The sequence below is a fragment of the Nomascus leucogenys genome, chromosome 24, assembly GCF_006542625.1.
Source record: "Nomascus leucogenys isolate Asia chromosome 24, Asia_NLE_v1, whole genome shotgun sequence".
In the NCBI taxonomy this organism is placed as follows: Eukaryota; Metazoa; Chordata; class Mammalia; order Primates; family Hylobatidae; genus Nomascus; species Nomascus leucogenys.
This window is the reverse complement of record NC_044404.1, coordinates 3,589,353-3,609,360: the sequence shown is the minus strand read 5'-3', so window position 1 is coordinate 3,609,360 and position 20,008 is coordinate 3,589,353. Positions and strand designations below refer to the sequence as shown.

Genomic DNA, 20,008 nt, shown 5'->3' with positions numbered 1-20,008 from the left:
CTGACTTCTCCCTGGAGGGCGGCTGGTCCCTGACGTGGCCTCTCGATTGCTGAGTGGCCTCTGACTCTAAGAACATGTGACAACTCGGGTCCCACTGTGCTGTCTCTGGGCCTTTTCTGAGTGACGTTGTCATGCCCATGCCTGTGTGTGCCTGTGGCAGGCAAGTGGGTGGGAGTGGAATTGCTGGGTCGAAGCACACGTATCTGTTCAACAGTAACAGGCACTGTCTTTCCCCAGAGTTATCCAGGGATGTGCACTCCCCAACAGCTGCTGGTGCCACACCCTCGCCCGTGCTGGGTGGTGTCTGTTCTCACCTTAGCCGTTTCTGCACCTGTGTAGTGGGGTTTCATCTGGGTTCAATGTGACTTTCCCCAAGGGCGGATGAGGTTAAACGCCATCTCCTGTCAATTGGCCAATGCTGTTCCCTTTCGTGGAACGTCTGTTTGAGTCTTGCCCATTTGTTCTATCAGGCGATCTTTCTCTGATTGATTCTTGGAGTTACCTATTTTAGATGTGACTCCTTGGTCAGCTTATGTGTACAAATGTTCTCCCCACTGGACAGCTTGCTTTTTTACTCTCATAAGGGTTTCTTTGTTTCAATGGAGGCTATTAAATGGTCCAATTTATTGACTTAGCAAATGTATGCAGATCTCTTCTTCTTGGTTAGTATTCTTTGTGTTCTGCTGAAGAACTCTTTGCCTGCCCTCAAGGTTGCTCAGGTCTACAATCTACTTTGAGTTGATTTTTTCAATGGACAGTGAGATGTAGGAATTGTTTGTTTCTTATGGATTTCCAGTCATTCAGCACCGTTTATTAAAAAGAGCCCCCCGTGAGCCCCTGGCCTTGGTCCCTTCTGTGTTATAAATCAGGTGTCCATGTGTGTCTATGCGTGGGCCCATATGTATATTTCTGGACTCTCTTCTTCCCCACTCGTCTCTTTATCTATCCAAGTGATAACTCCTACCACCATCACTCCTTCAGTTTTATAATGTCTGGATAGTCAGTAGAGTGTACGTATTTCAACTTTGTTCTTCAAGAAATGTCTTGATAATTCTCAGTCCTTTGCATTTTCACGTAAAACTGAAAATATGCCTTCCATTTGCATACATGCACACACACAAAAAGAAAACTCTGCTAGAAATTTGATAGGGATCACTTTGAATCTCTGTATCAATTTGGGGAAGATTTTGCAATGCCGAGTCTTCTAATCCATGAACGTGGTATATGCTTCCATTTATGCTTCAATTTTTCTTAATAACTTTTAAAGCTTTCAGTGTCAAGTTCTTATACATATTTTACTAGATATATTACAGGTGTTTGGTTTTCTACTATAAATAGAATCATTTTGAAATTATCTTATTTGTTGCTGATATATGGAAATACTGACTTTGTAAATATGCAGTCTTACTCAATGCACTTATTAGTTCTGGTTATTTATTTGTAGAATAAACAAAATCATATCATTTGTGAAAAACAACAGGGGGGTTGGGTTTTGTTTGTTTGTTTGGAGACAGGGTCTCACTCTGTCATGCAGACTGGAGTGGAGTGGCACAATCATGGCTCACTGGAGCCTTGATCTCTTGGGCTCAAGCCTCCTGAGTAGCTGCGACCACAGGAATACACCACCACCAAGCCTTGCCTGATTTTTTTTTCCAGAAACAGAGTTTCTCTATGTTGGCCAGGCTGGTCTTGAACTCCTGCACTCAAGCAGTCCTCCCACCCTGGCCTCCCAAAGTGCCGGGATTACAGGCATAAGCCACCGAACCTGGTCCAGTTTTATTTATTCTCTTTCAGTTCTTACTGGCTTTATTTCATGTTTGCTCTTACTGAACTGGCCAGGATTTTGAGCATAATGCTGATGTCATGATAGTAGACATTAGAAGGAAAGCACATATATTCTTACCACTAAATTTTATGTTTGGCCAGGCACGGTGGCTCATGCCTATAATCCCTGCACTTTGGGAGGCTGAGGCAGGTGGATCGCCTGAGGTCAGGAGCTGGAGACCAGCCTGGCCAACATGGTGAAACCCTGTCTCTACTAAAAATACAAAAACTAGCTAGGTGTGCCAGGCGCGGTGGCTCACACTTGTAATCCCAGCACTTTGGGAGGCCGAGGTGGGCGGATCACGAGGTCAGGAGATCGAGACCATGGTGAAACCCCGTCTCTACTAAAAATACAAAAAATTAGCCGGGCGTGGTGGCGGGCACCTGTAGTCCCAGCTACTCGGAGAGGCTGAGGCAGGAGAATGGCGTGAACCCGGGAGGCGGAGCTTGCAGTGAGCCGAGATTGTGCCACTGCACTCCAGCCTGGGCGACAGAGCGAGACTCCATCTCAAAAAAAAAAAAAAAAAAAAAACTAGCTAGGGGTGCTAGCACATGCCTGTAATCTCAGCTACTAGGGAGGCTGAGGCAGCAGAATTGCTTGAACCCAGGGGGCAGAGGTTGCAGTGACCCAAGATTGCACTGCTGCACTTGAGGCTGGGCAACAAAGCGAGACTCTGTCTCAAAAATAAATTTTAAAAAAAAGTTATGTTTGCTATGGAGTTGTTTTTGTTGCTGCTGCTGCTTCATATGTTTCCTTTATCAGATTGTAGAACTTTCCTTCTATTTTTCTTTTTTTCTTTTTTGAGAAAAAGTCTTGCTCTGTCACCCAGGCTGGAGTGCTGTGGAGTGATCTCAGCTCACTGTAACCTCTGCCTCCCAGGTTCAAGTGATTCTCATGCCTCAGCCTCCCAAGCAGCTGGGACTACAGGCGTGCGCCACCACGCCCAGCTAATTTTTGTATTTTTGGTAGACACAGGGTTTCACCATGTTGGCCAACCTGGTCTTGAACTCCTGGCCTCAGGTGATCTGCCCGCCTCGACCTCCCAAAGTGTTGGGATTACAGGCGTAAGCCACTGTGGCTGACCCCTTCTATTTTTATTTGCCAAGAGTTTTTATTATGAATAGATGGCAGATTTTATCAAATGCTTTTTCTGCATCTGTTGAAACGATCATGTGACTTTCCTCCTTTATGCCGTTATTGTAGTGAATTAAAATTATTTGATTTTCAAATGTTACACCAAACTTGTATTCCTTGAATAAATCTAATTCAGCTGTGATGCATTAGCATTTTATACAAGTATGGCTAGGTTCTATTTGCTAATATTTTGCTTAGAACTTTTGTATCTATGACATAAATGAGACTGGCTTATTACTTACTCTGCTTATAATATCCTTATTTTGGTATTAAGGTTATTCTCGGCCTCATAAATCAAGTTGAAAAGCATTTTCTCATCTCTGGAAAGTTTTAGTAAGATTGGCAGTTTTCCTTAAATGTCAGATAGAATCCACTGGTGAAGCCAAATGGGTCTGGAAATTTCTTTGTTGGAAAGTTTCAAATTAAATATTCCATTTATTTAACCTAGAAGACTATTCATATTTTCTATTTCTTTTTTTGTCATTTTTGCTAAGCTGTGTTTTTCTAGGAACTTGCCTGTTATACTTAGGCTTTCGCATATATCTGCATGATCACTTGGGTTTTTACAGCTGTAGGCTCTGTAATAATGTCACCCACCCTTTCCTGATTCTGATTACCTGCACCTTCTCTCTTATTCCTTGAACATTCTTCAATGGGGGCTGGGTTTCTTAGATTCCCAGGAAATGTGTCTCCCTCTCTCTCTCTCCCTCTCTCTCCCCACTTCCTCTATCCGCAGGGATTTAACTGGACTCTGTTCATACAAACTGTGCTGTCCTCTGTCAAAATCAAGCTGCTGCCAGATGAGGAAGTGGTGGTCTATGGCATCCCCTACCTGCAGAACCTTGAAAACATCATCGACTCCTACTCAGCCAGGTGAGGCCCAGGGAGGGTCTCCAAAGGCCTCAGCATCTTTGCCCCTGCTCTCCCATCCTCCCCAACACAGCTTCTGCTCCCAGGACGGGACCCTATGAAGCATCTGCCCTGAGGGGTGTGGGACATGAGGGGTTAAGCTTTAGTGGCCAGCGGAGTCTGACATTAAAAATGTGTCACATCCCAAGCACCCAGGGCAGATGGGCTGGATTTTGGAGGTGGTTGTCCTGGAGGTTTTCTCCAGCACCCGTAACTCTCTGTTTGGGGTGGAATGTGCTGGCCAAGGGCCCTAAGCCATATCTCCTCCCTTGCAAAGACCTCTCACTTGTTCTCCCCTCACCCTCTACCTTCTGCCCCCAGGACCATACAGAACTACCTGGTCTGGCGCCTGGTGCTGGACCGAATTGGTAGCCTAAGCCAGAGATTCAAGGACACACGAGTGAACTACCGCAAGGTGAGCCCCTGCCCCACCCAGAGCCTGGCCAGGCACTCATTCATTCAGGCCACAATGCTGAGCATAAGCTGTGGGCAAGCACCAAGGTCCACGCCAGGGTCACAGCCATGGACGAGGCAGGGCGAGGTGCCTACCCCGGTGGGGAGTCGATCATGACAGTCAACAAGGCAGAATGCAGCTCTGCCAAAACCACAGAGTATGATGTGGCGGAGAGGCGGGGAGGGACGGGGACAGGGAGCGCTGCTCCGGGGAGGTGACATTTGAGACCTTAAAGGTCTGAAGAGGCGGCAGGGTGATTTCCCGGGAGCAGAAACAGCCAGTGCCAGCGCAGAGGCCAGAGGCAGGAGCAGGCAGGGGCCGGACCCGTGGTCAGCAGCAGACAGGAAGGAGAAGACGGCAGGGAGGAAGGCGAGGTGACCGGGGGCCGCAGCAGTCTGTTTGGATTGTACTCCCCGTCTGAAAGCCACAGGGGTGCTAAGAGCAGAGACGAGGTCAGGTTTCCTGCTCCTGTAGTCACTGTGGCTGCTCCAGGGCTGGGGTGAGGGTGGAGACAGGGAACAGCAGGGAGGCCCTAGGGGGATTCTGGCTGTTCTGGGGAGAGTGAGTTGAGTAGGGGGCGGGGTCAGCATGGAGGCCGATGTGGTCACGCAGGTGAGGTGACAGGCTTGGCCATGGTGCTGGCAGACAGACAGACGCAGGGGAGGTGTTGACCGCAGCAGCTGAGGGATTGGGTATAGGGGCTAAGGGCAGAGGGGAGTCGGGACTCTCAAGACCTTTGTTAGAGTAATGGGAGGGACAGAGGCCCCCACTGCACTGGGGAGACTGAGGCAGAGGCAAGCCGGGGGCAAGTCAAGCCTCCTGTTGCCATGGGGGGTGGTGGGTCAGAGATACCTGTGAGTCAAGCGTCAGGGGGGCACTGAGTCTAGGAGCTTCTGGGGAGGAAGAAAGGGCTGCCTGCCTTTCCTAGAGGGCAGGAAGTCCTACAGCCCAGAAGGTGTGGCAGTACACTGGGCAGAGCGCTCCCTGGGCTTGCCTGAGTCTGGGGCCCAGAGTCTCATGCCCCTGTGTCCCTGGGGACAGATGAGCAGGTGTTCTCACAGCTGCTTCAACAATGGGGAGACCAGGGCCCTGGGAGCTGGTGGCTGAGAGGGAAGTGGTCCCAGGCCTTGCTCTGGGGTCAGCGCCAGCCCTGTGCCTCGAGACTGGGGCTGGAGTCCTGGAGAGCAGAGTCCAGCCAGACAACCAGGACAGGGGCCGGGGAGGAACCCCCCAACTCTTCAGGGTAAAGGCCCAGCTCTCAGTCTGGGGAGGCTCCCCAATCACAAGAGCATGCCCATCCTCCCCCCGCCGCGGCAGCACCCAGAGGCGAGGCTGAGATCATCCTGTGGCCCCGCTGGTCCCGGGCCACCCTGAGGCTGAGGATAGGTGGGTCTGCTCACCCCGTAAGCCCAGGGCCCCAGGCCAGGCCTGGGAAGGCTGACGTGGGGGCCCATGGGATGATCGGGTGGCCCCGTCAGGCGCTGTTTGGCACAATGGCGGAGGAGGTGCGCTGGCGTGAATGTGTGGGCTACGTCAACAGCAACATGGAGAACGCCGTGGGCTCCCTCTACGTCAGGGAGGCGTTCCCTGGAGACAGCAAGAGCATGGTAGGCGCCCCTCATCCATGGCCCACCCTGGGCCAGCCTTCCACAGGGACAACGAGCCTCCCTGCCCTGAGACTCCCACCCCGCCCCGGCTCAGGGGCACCTGGGGGAGCCATGTCTGCCCCAGGGCACCAGACAGAGGGAGGCTAAGGGAAGCCGTGCCCACCCCATGCCCCTGACCCCAGCTGGCCATTGGGCCCCAGCCTGAGCCCTGCAGATCCAGCTGGGAAAGGCAGAGGTGGTACAAGTTGCCCCCGGCCCATGAGGACCCACAGCCCAGCAGGGAGGACCCTGAAGTTGGGTGGTCATCTCATCCCCCCAGCAGCCCCACACCTCACCCGAGAGGCCCACAGCTGGGCAGCCCTGGGCCTTGCCCCAGCAGGGCTCAGACCAGACCTCCCCAAAGCCCTCGAAGGCTGGTCATTCGCCCTCCAGATGAGTCTGGGACACGAGGGCCATGCCCGCTTCCCAGGTCAGAGAACTCATTGACAAGGTGCGGACAGTGTTTGTGGAGACGCTGGACGAGCTGGGCTGGATGGACGAGGAGTCCAAGAAGAAGGCGCAGGAGAAGGTAAGTGGCTCGCAGAGGTCGGGGCAGCCCCGACTGGATCTGGGCACGAGCAGCACCGCCCTGACAAAGCTGCCTGACAGTCCCCACGGGGAGAAGGCAGCCCCGGGAGGCGCAGACAGGACCACCTGCCCACTGTGGAGCTGAGGAACAGCAGGCAGGGGCAGGAACCAGGCCTGGAACATCCCCAGCGCCCCCCAGGAGCCAGCAGGGGTAGCGGTGGCCTCGGGAGCGAGGGTCAGACCCAGCAGAAGCTCCTCTGGACCCAAGTGACAGACGGCAGCCAAGTGACCCCTCTAGGGCCCCTGCCCCCACCCGGACCCCTGGCAGCTGTTGGGCTGTAGGTCAGGTGGGCGGAGCCTTCCATGTTCTGTCCCCATTAAACCTCCCCAGAGCCTGCAAGGTGGGGGCCAGGTCCCGGAGCCCCCCAGCCCCTCACCACAGGACAGGGAGAGCACAGCCAGGATGCCCCGGGCTGACCCCATCCGCAGTGGGACACCCACTGACCAGTCCCTCCTCCCCACTCAGGCCATGAGCATCCGGGAGCAGATCGGCCACCCTGACTACATCCTGGAGGAGATGAATAGGCGCCTGGATGACGAGTACTCCAATGTGCGCCCCCTACCCCAGCCCTAAACTGCCCCCCACACCGTGGACATGGGCCCTGATTGCCTGGGGGCTCCTCTGTGCCAAGCCCTGCACCCTCCTCCCGGGCACTAACACAGCTGTCCTCACCATGCCCTAGGGTGGTGGCTCTAGAACTACCCTCAGATGGGGAAACTGAGGCCTGGAGGGACGAGGGACTTGCTCAGAGTTAGGGCTGCCCCATTCACCTGCACCCACAGCCGACTGTCCACGTGCGGACGCCTGGCGAGGCTTGAGGTCCTTCCCCAACCACCCAGGACCTCTCCCCTTGCCCCTCTGAGGGCCCGGCCCCAGCATCTGGCAGTGACTGCCCCTCTCCCGTAGCTGAACTTCTCGGAGGACCTGTACTTTGAGAACAGTCTGCAGAACCTCAAGGTGGGCGCCCAGAGGAGCCTCAGGAAGCTTCGGGAAAAGGTGGACCCAAATCTGTGAGTGGCATCGCTGGCGCGGCACCGGGGGGGCCAGGGAGTGGCCAGTAAGGCGTGCAGGGCTACCTGCCAGGCGGGGGACTGGATGCATGGCTGGGGTCCAGTGCCAGCTCAGGGGTGCAGTCACTGGGCCTATCTTGGACAGAGTCCCCCATCACCCTCTGCTTTCTGGGGCCCAAGTCGCCTCCTCCTCAGGGACCCCAGGAAGGAACCAGATCTTGGGATAGGCCTGGGCCCTTGCTCTGGTATGGCCAGGGTAGGCCCTGGTCCATCAAGGGAGAGAGAGCCCAGAGGGAGGGTCCCCAGAGAGGCAGCTCCCAGAGACCGGCTTGTCGATCACAGCTGGATCATCGGGGCGGCAGTGGTCAATGCGTTCTACTCCCCAAACCGAAACCAGATTGGTAAGTTCCTCCCCATCCCTGCCTGCCCAGGCCCTTTGGTGCCAGAGTTGAAGGGGTGGCTTGCAGCCCCCTGCCCATCCCTTCCTCCTGGGGGCACCTCAGCATGTTCTCAGAACACTCTCCTACGTCACCCCTCGCCGTCCCCGTGGGGAACATTCGCTCCTGTGCCCATGAGCGGCTCGGGGAGGGACTTGGCAGGTGGCACAGAGCCTTTCCTGCAGGCACAACAGGATGGTGGGAGGAGGCTGGACTGAGGTCCTGGGTCTGCCAGGCACGAGCCCGCCCAGCCTCTGAACCTCCGTGTGCTCATCTGTAAATTGAGGGAATCCTGACCTCTGCCTCCCGGTCTGTGGGATCAAGTGTCAGAACCCCTGGCAGTGCCATCCCTGAGTCTGGCACACAGGAAATGCGTCCACTCACAGCTTATTCTTTTTCCCGCCCTTGGGGACAGTATTCCCTGCCGGGATCCTCCAGCCCCCCTTCTTCAGCAAGGAGCAGCCACAGGCCTTGAACTTTGGAGGCATTGGGATGGTGATCGGGCATGAGATCACGCACGGCTTTGACGACAATGGTGAGCGGCCACCCCTCCAACCACACATGCCCTCCCCTCTCCACGGAGAAGCAGCCAGGAAGGGGCCTGGGAGTGCTCCATTCAACCTCTTCATGGTTTCAGTGGGGACACCGAGGCCAGGTCCTCAGGGAGCTGTGGGGGCAGAGCAGGCTTTGAATGCCAGGCTGGGGCCCTGTCTGGGAGCACTGACTCCCGGCATGGAGGAGGGGACCCAGGGACTCCAGCCCATGACCCTCACTCCACCTGGCACTGGACACTTCCCCTGTGACATGGGGATTACGACACTGCCCAGCACAGCAGTGAAGCCCAGATACCAGCCTGGGAGACTCTCCAGACAGCCGGCATCCTCCACCAGGGGGGTGTGCCACCCCCGCCACGGCCATGCTGACCTCTGCCCCTCGGTGGGGACTGCCCTGCCTGGGACAGGGGCCCCGGCTGGTTTTCCAATGTGGCTCGGCCATCGGGACCTTACGTGGGCAGCCCTTGTCCCCAGGGACCACATACTCCCCTCACCTGGGGCTTAGAGTTTGGGCATCACAGGAGGAGCCCTTAAACCATGGTGCCTCCAAGACCACAGGACCCAAGTGCTAGGCCCTAGCCTCAGGGGGTGGCACGGGAGACCACTGAAGCCCTCCTTCTCTGGGGGCTGTGTAGCCCCAGACAGCTGCTGCCCCCTGGAGCCCGTGATGCTCTTCCAGGCTCAGCCTACTCAGACTGTGGGCTCTCCGTACTGGGGCTGGCTGCAGGAGGGGCAGGAGCGGCCAGGCACAGTGCAGCCAGGGGCGTGTGGGCAGCCCTCCTTTGCCCCTGCCCAGGCCGGAACTTCGACAAGAACGGCAACATGATGGATTGGTGGAGTAACTTCTCCACCCAGCACTTCCGGGAGCAGTCGGAGTGCATGATCTACCAGTACGGCAACTACTCCTGGGACCTGGCGGACGAACAGAACGTGAGCACTGCCACCAGCACCGAGGCTGCGGAAGACGAGGGCCCCAGCCCTGGCCCTGAGGGAGAGGGGAGTCAGGGCCGGGGCTGCCCCAATCCTGTCTCCTGTGTGCAGGTGAACGGATTCAACACCCTTGGGGAAAACATTGCCGACAACGGAGGGGTGCGGCAAGCCTATAAGGTGGGGCCTGGCAGGGGAGGGGGCATCAGGGTGGCAGGGGAGGGGTGCCAGCACGGCAGGGAAGGGGGCGTCAGTGCGGCAGGGGAAGGGGTGTCAGCCTGTCAGTGGAGGGGGTGTCAGCCTGTCAGGGGAGGGGGCACCAGCACATCGGGGAGGGGGCATCAGGGGCTCATTCAGGACAGGTGCCGTGCGGTGGGCTGTCTGGCCAGGGATCCCCCCCGAGAGCCTAGCTCAGGGGTCCCTGAGTGATCGAGGTGGTGAGCGCTCATCCGTGGGGTGTGCGAGGGGCCCCTGCAGCAGCAGGATCCCCACAGGGGTAGGTCCTGGAGCCAGACCTCTGCTCTGCCCTGAGATCTGAGGGTTCTGGAGTCCAGGCTGGCAGGCCTGAGCCCAGCTCCTGTCCGGTGCCTGCAGGCCTACCTCAAGTGGATGGCAGAGGGTGGCAAGGACCAGCAGCTGCCCGGCCTGGATCTCACCCATAAGCAGCTCTTCTTCGTCAACTATGCCCAGGTGGCAGCTGCAGTCCTGGTCCCACCATCCCCATGCTTCCCCACTCATCTCTGGAGGGCCCGCTCTGGGGCACCTCCGGGGACCAGAGCCCAGCGTGGAAGGCCCCTTGGGGGAAAAGCATGAGGGGCAGGGGGCAGGAGCTGGACAGGATTCTAATGCTGATGGGAGGAGGGGAGCACCTGCTGGCTTCCCTCACCCCACCTAGAAGGGGCAGCCTGGGGATAGTGGAGACCCTCCCCCACCCCTCCTGGCCACCCCATCCGCATCACCTGTAGCCACGCCCCCCACACGCCCACAGGTGTGGTGCGGGTCCTACCGGCCCGAGTTCGCCATCCAATCCATCAAGACAGACGTCCACAGTCCCCTGAAGTACAGGCAAGTCTCCCATGCCCACAAACCGTTTGCCACCCACAACCCCCTCGCCCCTACCCCAGTGGCCTGTAAGAGTTAAAAGAGGAAAGCACAAAAAGTGGCTCAACAGACAGGTTTATTTTGGGAATAAACCTGAGAGGGGCTTCTGGCCGATTTTGGTCAGGAACATTCTCTTACAGACTAAGGGCATTTAAGGGTTTAGGAAGGGGGAGCCTACTGCAGGCTGCGAATGTTTCTGTGTGAAGGAGAGTTTTATTGCAGAGTTGGAATATCTCTGGCTGGAAGGGAGGTTATTCTCGGGATTGGCATGCTTCTGGTCAGATGGGGGTTTATCTCACGGTTGAAATGTTTCTGCTCATACTGACATGAGCCATTAGGCTGATGTTTTGGGCTGGTTTTTAATCACGGGGAACTTAAAATGGCCGTGTTTGTCCAAGATGGCAATGCTCCTGCTGTCACACCCACCCACCCTCAGGGTACTGGGGTCGCTGCAGAACCTGGCCGCCTTCGCAGACACGTTCCACTGTGCCCGGGGCACCCCTATGCACCCCAAGGAGCGATGCCGCGTGTGGTAGCCAAGGCCCTGCCTCGCTGTGCGACCCACGCCCACCCGCTGCTCGGAGGCATCTGTGCGAAGGTGCAGCCAGTGGCGACCCAGTGTACGTCCCGCCCCGGCCAACCATGCCAAGCCTGCCTGCCAGGCCTCCGCGCCTGGCTTGGGTGCAGCCACCTGCCTGACACCCAGGGATGAGCAGTGTCCACTGCAGTACCTGGCCCTGAGCCCCCTCCACAGACACCCGCGGGGCTCAGCGCCCCCGTCACAGCCCTATAGAGACAATCAACTGTGTCCTGCCCACCCTCCAAGGTGCATTATCTTCCAATATCTACAGCTTCAGACTTGAGCTAAGTAAATGCTTCAAAGAAATCAGAGGCCTTGCTTGTCTGGGAGGGACCAGGGTGGGCAAACAGGTAGCAGTGGCCTTGGGCAAAACAGCTGCCCGGGGGTGGGAGAGAGTGACAGCTGGGAGCTGATGGGGAGGGAGCCAGTTCCATTCAAGTCTCCTAGGGTCCAATGCTAGGGCCAGCAGTGACCAGGATGCCCCCAAGTGCCCGCCCCCCGGGACCACACGTTCAGATGCGGGGAGCCCCACTGGGGCACCGGGGGCCTAGAGAGCTGCAGCTGGGAACCTAAATTTTAGCTTTGTGTAACTGAAAGCCAGAGGAGGGGCTGAACGCAAAGGGACGCAGTGGGTCACCTGCTATGCATTTTTAAATGGCCACTGCGAGGGTGGGATTGGGGGCGGGAAGGGAGCCGGGAGACCCGCAGGAGCCCACGGTGGTCCCCAGGTCTGGACTAGGGAGTGCAGGGAGGGCTGCAGTTGTCATCTGCCTGCATGGGAGGGGAGGGCCTGAGCAGGTAGTCTGACCTGGGAGGTAAGGGGCTCTGCTCTGGGCCTGTTAGGGTCCCCAGGGAAAGGTGGCCAAGAAGCTGGACGCACCTAATTAGACTAAGACCCTCCTGGGCCGGCTGCCCCACAGGCCATACCCAGCAGGTGCAAACAATGATTCTGACATCAGTAAAGGGCCTTGGGGCAGGCTGGCCCACCACCTGAGAGTCTCCAGGGTCCACCCACCCCACCAGGTGGAATCAAGCCCATCTCTGCCCTGAAAACCCAACTCTCCTGAGTGGCTCCCACCAGACACGGGCACTGACCCCGACCCTGCTGGAGCTGACCCCACGCTCCTCTCCTGACGTGGGCTGGGATATGTCGCCCTTGAAGAGAGTGACAGGGCAGTGAGGTTACCATCCCCAGTGCCCCACAGGCCAAAGGCCCAAGGTCTCCAGAGACACTCGCAGAGCAGGAAGATGACACCGGGGACTCACAGCTACCCTGCCCGTCCTGAGGGCCCCAACAGTGAGCGAGGCGGGGGCTGTGGGGGATGCAGGGCTCGGAGCCTACGAAGCAGTGCATGGTCAGGAACTGCAGTTTTAATGGCTCGTTGCTGCCGGCGGATCAGGAGAGGTTCGGCATCCCCGCCCAGCGATTCCAGAACAGTTCTTCCAAGCGGACTTCCAGCACACCTAGGGCAGCAGACGCCACCCAGATCCTCAGAGGCCAGGGCCTTCGCCTCCCTCACACCTCTCTGTCACACTGTGGGGACAGCAGGGTCCCATGGGGCCGCTGGACACTGGACCAGGCAAATGCCTGAGAGGGCCCCCTTGGACAATCCCCAGCCCTCCCGAGGCTGAGAGGACACGCCTCTCGCCTACCGCCCCATGTGTCACCCCCACCTCTGCGGACAGCCCCGAGGTGCCTGTCCATCCAGCCATGCTGCCCTTCGGCCCCTCTCAGCCTGCCCCACTCTGCAAGTGGGGTCACAGTGGCATCCACATCCCAGGACACAATTGGCATGACGCGCATGGTGCTGTGGCTCAGCTCCCAGCCAAGCCGAGTGCTCCTCCCAGGGGACCTGGGGACAGGGCGCGGGTTGGCAGGCAGTGCCCCCAAGGCCCAGCTCACCTGAGGCGGGTCGCTGGCACAGACCTCCGCAGAGATGCCCAGGACCTGCAGGATGTGCTCCTTGGGGACGTAGTCGCCTGGAGACTTCTGGACGAAATGCAGCAGCACTTTATCACCACCTGTAGCAGCGGGCAGGCAGTCATGGCACCCCGGAGGCTGCCTGCACCTCACAGCCACGTACCAGGAGGAGGGAGGGCAGGGCAGCCCTGGCCAGCCATATCCCCCACCCGGCTACCCAGATGAGTGAGCTGTTCTGCCACAGCCCTGCTCAGCCCAGCAGACACGCAGAACCAGGCCACATTGCGGCGGAGGGGCTGTGATGAGATTGACAAGCCAGAGAGAGGGCCTGGGCTGGGCCACCAAGTTCAGCAAGGCCCTTCCTGAGGCAGTGGCCGGGGCCCCTCCCTTGACCCACCTTTGCTGACCACCAGCAGCCCTCCGCTCTGCAGCAGGTCCCCAGACAAGTTCCCCTGGATGCCAACAGCCTTGGCCTGTCAGGAGTGGGCACAGCCTGGGTCAATCCTAGAGGAAAGGCCCCTGGGAGCTCCCACCACCCCCTGGCCTGTACATCCTTGACCCCCACAAACCTTGGCAGCCACATCACGCACGGGCTTCCCCAGAGCTGCCGGGAGGATGCTCAGGCTGTTGTACCTGCGAAGACACCAGGTCGCTTGGCCAGACTCCGGAGAAGCCTGGGTCCAGAGCCTGCTCCAGTGTCCATGAGACCAGTTCCTAGGTCAGGCCCCACCCCACCCACCCACCTCACCAAGGCTCAGAGATGGCACAGGAGGCCAGATCAGCAGTCAGCCCAGCCCACCGGCAGGTTGGACACCAAGCCCAGTGGCTGCTAGCCGAGGGCCCACAGAGGGTGCAGGGAGCATGGATGGGGCCCCAGGTTGGGTGTGCCCAGGGATCTGGCTCAGCTGGCAACTGCCAAGCAAAGGAAGCAGCCTGTGGCACAGACACCGGAAAGCTAGGATGGCCCCTGATGGGGCATGAGGCTCCACCCCACGAGGTGGTCTGGACACCGAGAGTAAGCCCTAGACAAGGTGGCTCATTACAGTCACGCAGCACCCAAGAGAAGGCCTGGCAGAAGGGCTGGTCAACAGTGCCACCAGAGCCGCCTTGCCCAGGAAGGCCCGAGTGGACAGCACCAAAGAGGGCAGCAGGGAGAGGAGGTGGCAGGGAGTGGTGGGCACCCCTGGGCCCTCCACCCCACGCTACCCAAGGGTGCCCGCTCCCACTCACCGCTTGAAGCCCAGCTCCTTATAAAGCTGCTTGCTCTCATCCAGGTAGAGCTCTGGAAAGCAGAAGCCACATGTGTGTGCCCCAGGCCCAGAACCAGCCCCCAACCCACTCACCACCAAGAATCCCCCTCCTCCTTCCGACCCTCTGTTCCTCTGCCCACCCTCCGTGCTCAGCCCACCCACCCAGGGCCGGGAGGGGTAAAACAGGGCTGTGTCCCCCCTCCCCTCAGAAGAGGGGCTGAGTCCCAGAGGCAACAGGTGGAACCGGCGGGGCAGAGCTCGCCCAGACTCTGCTGCTGGGCCCAGGTCTGTCCAGCCATCAGCTGCCGGGCGAGGAGGCAGGGAGAGATGAGGGACGCTGACCCGTGGGCATATCAAGGCCACTCCAGGAGACAGAAGGGCCGGGGTTGGGCAAAAAAGGGCCCAGAACGCCGAGTTTAGGGAAGGGTATCTGCGCCGCCGCGGCGGGGAACAGGACGCACCTCCCGCGAAGTAGTCGCCGTCCAGGAACTCCTGCAGACCCAGGGCCTCGGGCCCCACGCCCACCAGGCGCACGCCGTGCTGGTGCAGGAGCCCAGCGAGGCTGCTGAGGTCCTGGGCGATCCAGCGGCACACCACGCACCCGAAGCGCCGCAGCCCTGCCACCACGCACGCGCGCTCCCGCCACAGGCTCCGCAACTCCACGGCCTGCCGGGCGGCTGGGTCAGGGGCGCATCCCGTCGCCCCCAGCCCCGCCCCAGACCCGCGGCCCCCACCACGCCATCGCTGCCAGGACGCCCGGGCAAGAGCCAGGGACGCGCCCACCGTCCTGCGCCCACCCGGCCTCACCTCCCCGGTCACCGCATGCTTCAGGATGCACGCGCCCACGCGGGCAAGGTCCACCGTGCTCATGGCGGCCGCCGCCCGCCCTGGTTCCAGGCTCCCCGACTCCCCGGTTCCCCACTCCCGGATCCCGGCTCCCGGCTCACAGATCCAGCCCCCGGCCCCGCCCCGAGATGCCCCGGTCCCGCCTCTCTCGCTGCCGCCGAGGCCCCGCCCTTTCGGGCTCGTCTCCGCCCCGGGCCCGCCCCCAAGATGGCCGCAACGCGCCCCGACCACGCCTCTAGCCACGCCCCCTGTCGCACCCCGAGCCCTGCTCCGCCCGCTCGGATTCGCCCCTTCGTCCCGCCTTCTTTCCCCTCCTACTCCAGGCCAAGCCTCGAGATCGCGGCGCCAAATCCTGGGTCCGCCTGCTTGGGTCCCTCCCGCCTCCTCAATCCGGGTCTTGCGGGACAGTTGCTGTCCCGCGTCCCGGTCCCGCCCCCAGCCCCGCCTCCCCGTTGGGCCGCAGACTTGGACCCCGTCGGCCATTGGCGCAGCAGGCGGAGCTGGGCGGTGCGGCCCTCGGCGCGCGGTGCGCCTGTGCGGAATGCGGCGGGAGGCGGGCAGCGGGCTCGGGGTGGTCCCGGGGGGCCCCGGGGGGCGGCTTGGTACGGCGGGCTCAGGGGTGGTCAAGGGAGCGGCGGGGGTCTCCCTGCGGGCTCGCGCGAGACTGGGCTGGATTCAGGGTTGAGGGGAGAGGGTGAGCGCAGGGGTCGCGGGCATAGGGGACCGCGGGCCGGGGTCTCCCGCGGGGCGGGAGTCCCAGCCGTGGGGCGGGGGGGGATGCGAGGGCTTAGCTTTTCCACGTGGCCAGGTTTTCGCTTGAAAATCCCCGCAAATGCGGCAGTATCTCAATTATCCATGGACGTGATATCTTTAATCATAAAATACTGTTCATGTCGTGCCGGTTGCATATCAGCTTTTAACCCGCCAAACCTTGGGGCGAAATAGACCCCGGGGAGATAAGCACAGCTCCCAGAAGTGCACTGCGGGTCAGGCGCCTGGCAGATGCGTCCTGTTCCTCCCCCACTGCAGCCCTGTGATAGCTGTTATCACCGAGTTGGGGTGAGGGCCGGGTCACAGCTTCACCCAGCCTGGGCTCCCATCTGGGAGGGCCCAGCATGGAGGAGTCTGTGCTCCTGGCACGGGGCCTCACTCCCCAGGCCCCAGGACAGCTCCAGGGGCCTGGGTGGGCTGGAGAAGGAAGAGGGAGCCCCCACACTGTACTCCAAATAACAGGAGGCCCGGGGGGTGCTGCTGCCTCGCCTGTGCCCTCGCCCTGGAGTGGTGAAGGTCCAGACTGGGAAACGGAAGTCGTTACTATGTCAGAAAGGGCAAAAAGCAAAACGAGGAAGGGGAAGCACAAGGAGGGAGGAGGTGTGGCAGCTCCAGAGCCCAGAAGTGCAGCCCGCCAGAGACCAGGGCTACCCCTCTACCGTTTCGGGCTGTGCAGGAGGGGGCCCCTCTACCATCTGGGGCTGGGCAGGAAGGGCCCCCTCCCCACCGTCTCGGACTGTGCAGGAGGGGGCCCCTCTATCTTCTGGGGCTGTGCAGAAGGGGCCCCTCCACTGTCTCAGGCTGTGCAGGAGAGGGCCCCTCTGCCGTCTGGGGCTGTGCAAGCAGTGAGCAAGCTGCCGCCTCCTTGGGAGCTGGGATCCCAGACGGGATTCAGCCATTTTCAGAGACGTTCCCAGAAACGAGAATGCGAGATCAATTCCTCGCCTGGCATCTCCCACCAGCGCCATCGCTGCAGGAGCCTCACTGGAAGCCAACAGGCAGAGGAGAGTGGGAAAGGAGCTTGCAGCCTCCCAGCACCAGTGATGCAGAGCAGAAGGTGGCTGGGAGGCTGAGAAGCCATAAGAAAATAGCAGGGCCAGCCCATGTGGCCGCTCAGATACGTGCTATGTGTGTGTTTGCATATGTAGGGGCTGAAAAACTCCACCTCCAGCCTTTTGAGGTCCTGGCTGGGCCCAAGAGTGAAATCAAGATAAGACAGATCATCATGCCAGTGTATTTGATTCAAGTTGGATGTAGCTCGGGAGCCCTCCTAAGGAAATGAAGACCCGGTGAAGCGGACTCAGTCACTCGTGTGCTGAGTTGGACAGAGAACAGTGAGGTTTGAGGAAGCAGCTAGATGATGTGGGGGGCTAAAAAGGTGAGAGGCATTTTATCAAGGACTGTACAGCATTTGCTGGGTCTCGTCTTCTCATCCTTGAGGATCAGAGCTTTCTAGTGTAGGGAGAGCATCTTTCACCTGGGAATTTCATCTTCTGCTTTTAAGAAACACAAGAGAGATCAGAATGATCTTTTTGCACCTGTTATTTTTTTAACTGCCTTTAATTCCTAATAGTGACTGTGCCAGAGCAGCCTATTTTGGGGTGGCACCTTAACTCTGCATACTGTACATATCTGGCACACGTCATTTAAAGTAAATAGACAGGCTTGCTTACTTTTTATTCAGGTGCAACATAATTCAGAAAAGTGCAGACATGCTCAGTAGACAGCTCCTTCTACACGCCTGTCGACTTTCTTTCATCAATGACGTATTGGTCGGCTCTTGCTAGGCTGTGTTGCCAAAACAACTCACAAGCCTGGGTTGATCACAGCAACCAAGTTTCCCCTCCCACTCAGGTTTCTTGTCGGCCACGGGGTGGCTCAGCTTCTGATGCCTCCTTCATTCTGGGGTCCAGGCTGAGCAAGCTGTGGCTCTCTGGAACATGCCGTTCTGACCAAGGGAGGACATGGAAGAGAGATGGAGAAACCATGCCACACTCTCCCAGTGGCCATACACAGCTGGGATGTGTCGCTTGCACTCCCATGCCACTGGCCAGAGCAAGTCATGTGGCCAAGGAGGGGCAGGGAAGAGCACTTCCTCCTCCAGATGGTGCCAGCTCTGGGCCTAGGTTTTAGCTTTTCTTACAAGGGAAGAGCTGGCCCGTTACTGCGTCAGGGATGCTGACAGAAGACATGAGACTCCAGGTCAGAGACAAAGGACTTTGTCATTCATGGTATGGCAGGCAGGTGCTCACCTGTGTGTTTGGTCTTATCCCCTTGCCCCCAAATTCCACGGGTGCCATGTAGGTGGGCCTGGGTGGGCACTGCACAGTCGGTGGGTTTGCATGGCCACTGAGGAGCCCTGCACTGGGGGAGTCGGCTGTTTCTGCAGCAAGAACTGAGCAAGCTGCTCTCTGTCCCTTGAGGACTCTCAGGGCAAACCACCCTGAGAAATGGGGGAGGGTACTCAGGGCCTGCGTTCCTGGCACACCCTGTGAGAGGTGGGGGGCACGAGACACTCGTGGAGGACTGCCCTCTTAACAGGAGAAGCTGCCAGTACCAGAGGCCAAAGGGACTTACCCAGAGATTTCACCGGCATCCCTGGGCTGCCTGGTACCACATATGTGACAACAGCCTTTCATGTAAGCTTGTCCACTCAGTAGCATGAAGGTGCGAGGGTGTCTTAGTCTATTAAGGCTGCCAGTTAATTTAAAAAAAAAAAAAACTACCACAGATGGGGTGGCTTCTAAAGAACAGAAATTGATTTCTCACATTTCTGGAGGCTGGAGGTCCAAGATCAAAGCGCTGGCATATTCAGGGTCTGGCGAGGACCCCTTCCTGGTTCCTAGATTGCATCTTCATGCTGTGTCCTCACAGGGCGGAAGGCACGAGGGGGCTCTCCGGAGCCTCCTTTTTAAAGGCACTAACTTTGGCTGGGCATGGTGGCTCACGTCTGTAATCCCAGCACTTTGGGAGGCCGAGGTGGGCGGATCACCTGTGGTCAGGAGTTCGAGACCAGCCTGGCTAACGTGGTGAAACCCTGTCTCTACTAAAGCTACAAAAATTAGCTGGACGTGGTGGTGCATGCCTGTAATCCCAGCTACTCGGGAGGCTGAGGCAGGAGAATCACTTGAACTTGGGAGGCAGAGGTTGCAGTAAGCCGAGATCGTGCCACTGCCTTCCAGCCTAGGCGACAGAGTGAGACTTCGTCTCAAAATAAAATAAAATACATAAATAAAAGCACTAACCCATTCCCAAGGGCTCCACCCTCACTACCCACCTAAGCACATGCTGAAGCCCCACCTCATAATGTCATCGCATTAGGGATTCGGTTTCAGCATATGAATTGGGGGAGGGGACACAAATGGGGGAAATTGGCTCCACTGTGTGAAAATTGTCAATACTAAGGCAGAGTCACTTATGTCAGGACCCAAGCAAAACGGAGCTGGGAGGCCTGGAGGGAAGGTCCCTCATGCTCAGGTGCCTAAGATGAGAACTGTTACAGGGACTCCGACAGCACACAACATTCCAGATCAGCTGCTCCTATGAAGACGTCTCCCCCGCAACAATCGTGTTACTCATGAGTAATCACCAACCCTCCAATAAGCTCCTGTACCCTGTGAGGTTTATTCCAAAACAATCTGTGTAGACTTTCTCTTCTCACCCCTAAAAGAAAGATACACCTACGGTCCCCCTCAGCATGCAGATCCCAGATTGCAATCCCCTGCCATCCCCCAGTAAACTTTGTTTGGGAGAGCCAGCCTCCCTGTTGTTTATTTTACACTGGCAAGTTGCAGCATCGTGGCCAGCAGCAGAAGTCCTACTGGAAGTCCTACTAGGCTTCTTGAGTCTGTGGGTTGGTATCTTTCATCAGTTTGGGAATTCTTTTATTTTATTTATTTGTTTGTTTGTTTATTTTGAGATGCAGTTTTGCTCCTGTCGCCCAGGCTGGAGTGCAATGGCTCGATCTCAGCTTGCTGCAACATCTGCCTCTTGGGTTCAAGTGATTCTCCTGCCTCAGCCTCTGGAGTAGCTGAGATTACAGGCACCCACCACC

General features: G+C 58.3%; 2 protein-coding genes across 5 annotated transcripts in view; one reads left to right on the top strand and one right to left on the bottom strand.

Annotated features, from left to right (window-relative positions):
• Positions 1 to 11,464, top strand: part of MMEL1 (membrane metalloendopeptidase like 1) — a 33,523-nt gene extending 22,059 nt beyond the window's left edge. Inside the window, exons 12-24 of the mRNA XM_030805222.1 lie at positions 3,696 to 3,832; positions 4,190 to 4,283; positions 5,801 to 5,929; positions 6,399 to 6,497; positions 7,023 to 7,106; positions 7,464 to 7,567; positions 7,910 to 7,968; positions 8,420 to 8,539; positions 9,355 to 9,488; positions 9,600 to 9,665; positions 10,080 to 10,175; positions 10,474 to 10,550; positions 11,023 to 11,464. Of these exons, the coding sequence (XP_030661082.1) occupies positions 3,696 to 3,832; positions 4,190 to 4,283; positions 5,801 to 5,929; positions 6,399 to 6,497; positions 7,023 to 7,106; positions 7,464 to 7,567; positions 7,910 to 7,968; positions 8,420 to 8,539; positions 9,355 to 9,488; positions 9,600 to 9,665; positions 10,080 to 10,175; positions 10,474 to 10,550; positions 11,023 to 11,122 (1,299 nt within the window). The 3' untranslated portion in view covers positions 11,123 to 11,464. The remainder of the gene's footprint in view (positions 1 to 3,695; positions 3,833 to 4,189; positions 4,284 to 5,800; positions 5,930 to 6,398; positions 6,498 to 7,022; positions 7,107 to 7,463; positions 7,568 to 7,909; positions 7,969 to 8,419; positions 8,540 to 9,354; positions 9,489 to 9,599; positions 9,666 to 10,079; positions 10,176 to 10,473; positions 10,551 to 11,022) is intronic.
• On the bottom strand, positions 10,645 to 15,319 carry PRXL2B (peroxiredoxin like 2B). 4 transcript variants are annotated; one of them, XM_012498550.2, is made up of 7 exons: positions 15,145 to 15,319; positions 14,799 to 15,003; positions 14,318 to 14,369; positions 13,657 to 13,774; positions 13,485 to 13,560; positions 13,070 to 13,188; positions 10,645 to 12,700 (listed from the first exon to the last, which is right to left on the bottom strand). In XM_012498550.2, the coding sequence occupies exons 1-7, from the start codon at positions 15,205 to 15,207 to the stop codon at positions 12,683 to 12,685; spliced, it is 651 nt and encodes a 216-aa protein (XP_012354004.2). In that variant the 5' UTR covers positions 15,208 to 15,319; the 3' UTR covers positions 10,645 to 12,682. The 4 variants fall into 4 exon arrangements, with proteins under 4 accessions (XP_012354004.2, XP_012354006.2, XP_012354005.2 ...); XM_012498552.2 differs by having other exon boundaries at positions 13,070 to 13,156; positions 13,485 to 13,580; positions 13,657 to 13,720; XM_012498551.2 differs by having other exon boundaries at positions 13,657 to 13,720.
• Positions 15,320 to 20,008: the final 4,689 nt, after the last annotated feature.

Excerpts from the sequence above, each read along its gene's own strand:
- PRXL2B (XM_012498550.2), bottom strand. The coding sequence starts at position 15,207 with ATGAGCACGGTGGACCTTGCCCGCGTGGGCGCGTGCATCCTGAAGCAT. Across the intron at positions 14,370-14,798 it reads CGGCGACTACTTCGCGGGAG|AGCTCTACCTGGATGAGAGC; the intron begins GTGCGTCCTGTT and ends TCTGCTTTCCAG. Across the intron at positions 13,561-13,656 it reads TGCGTGATGTGGCTGCCAAG|GCCAAGGCTGTTGGCATCCA; the intron begins GTTTGTGGGGGT and ends CACTCCTGACAG.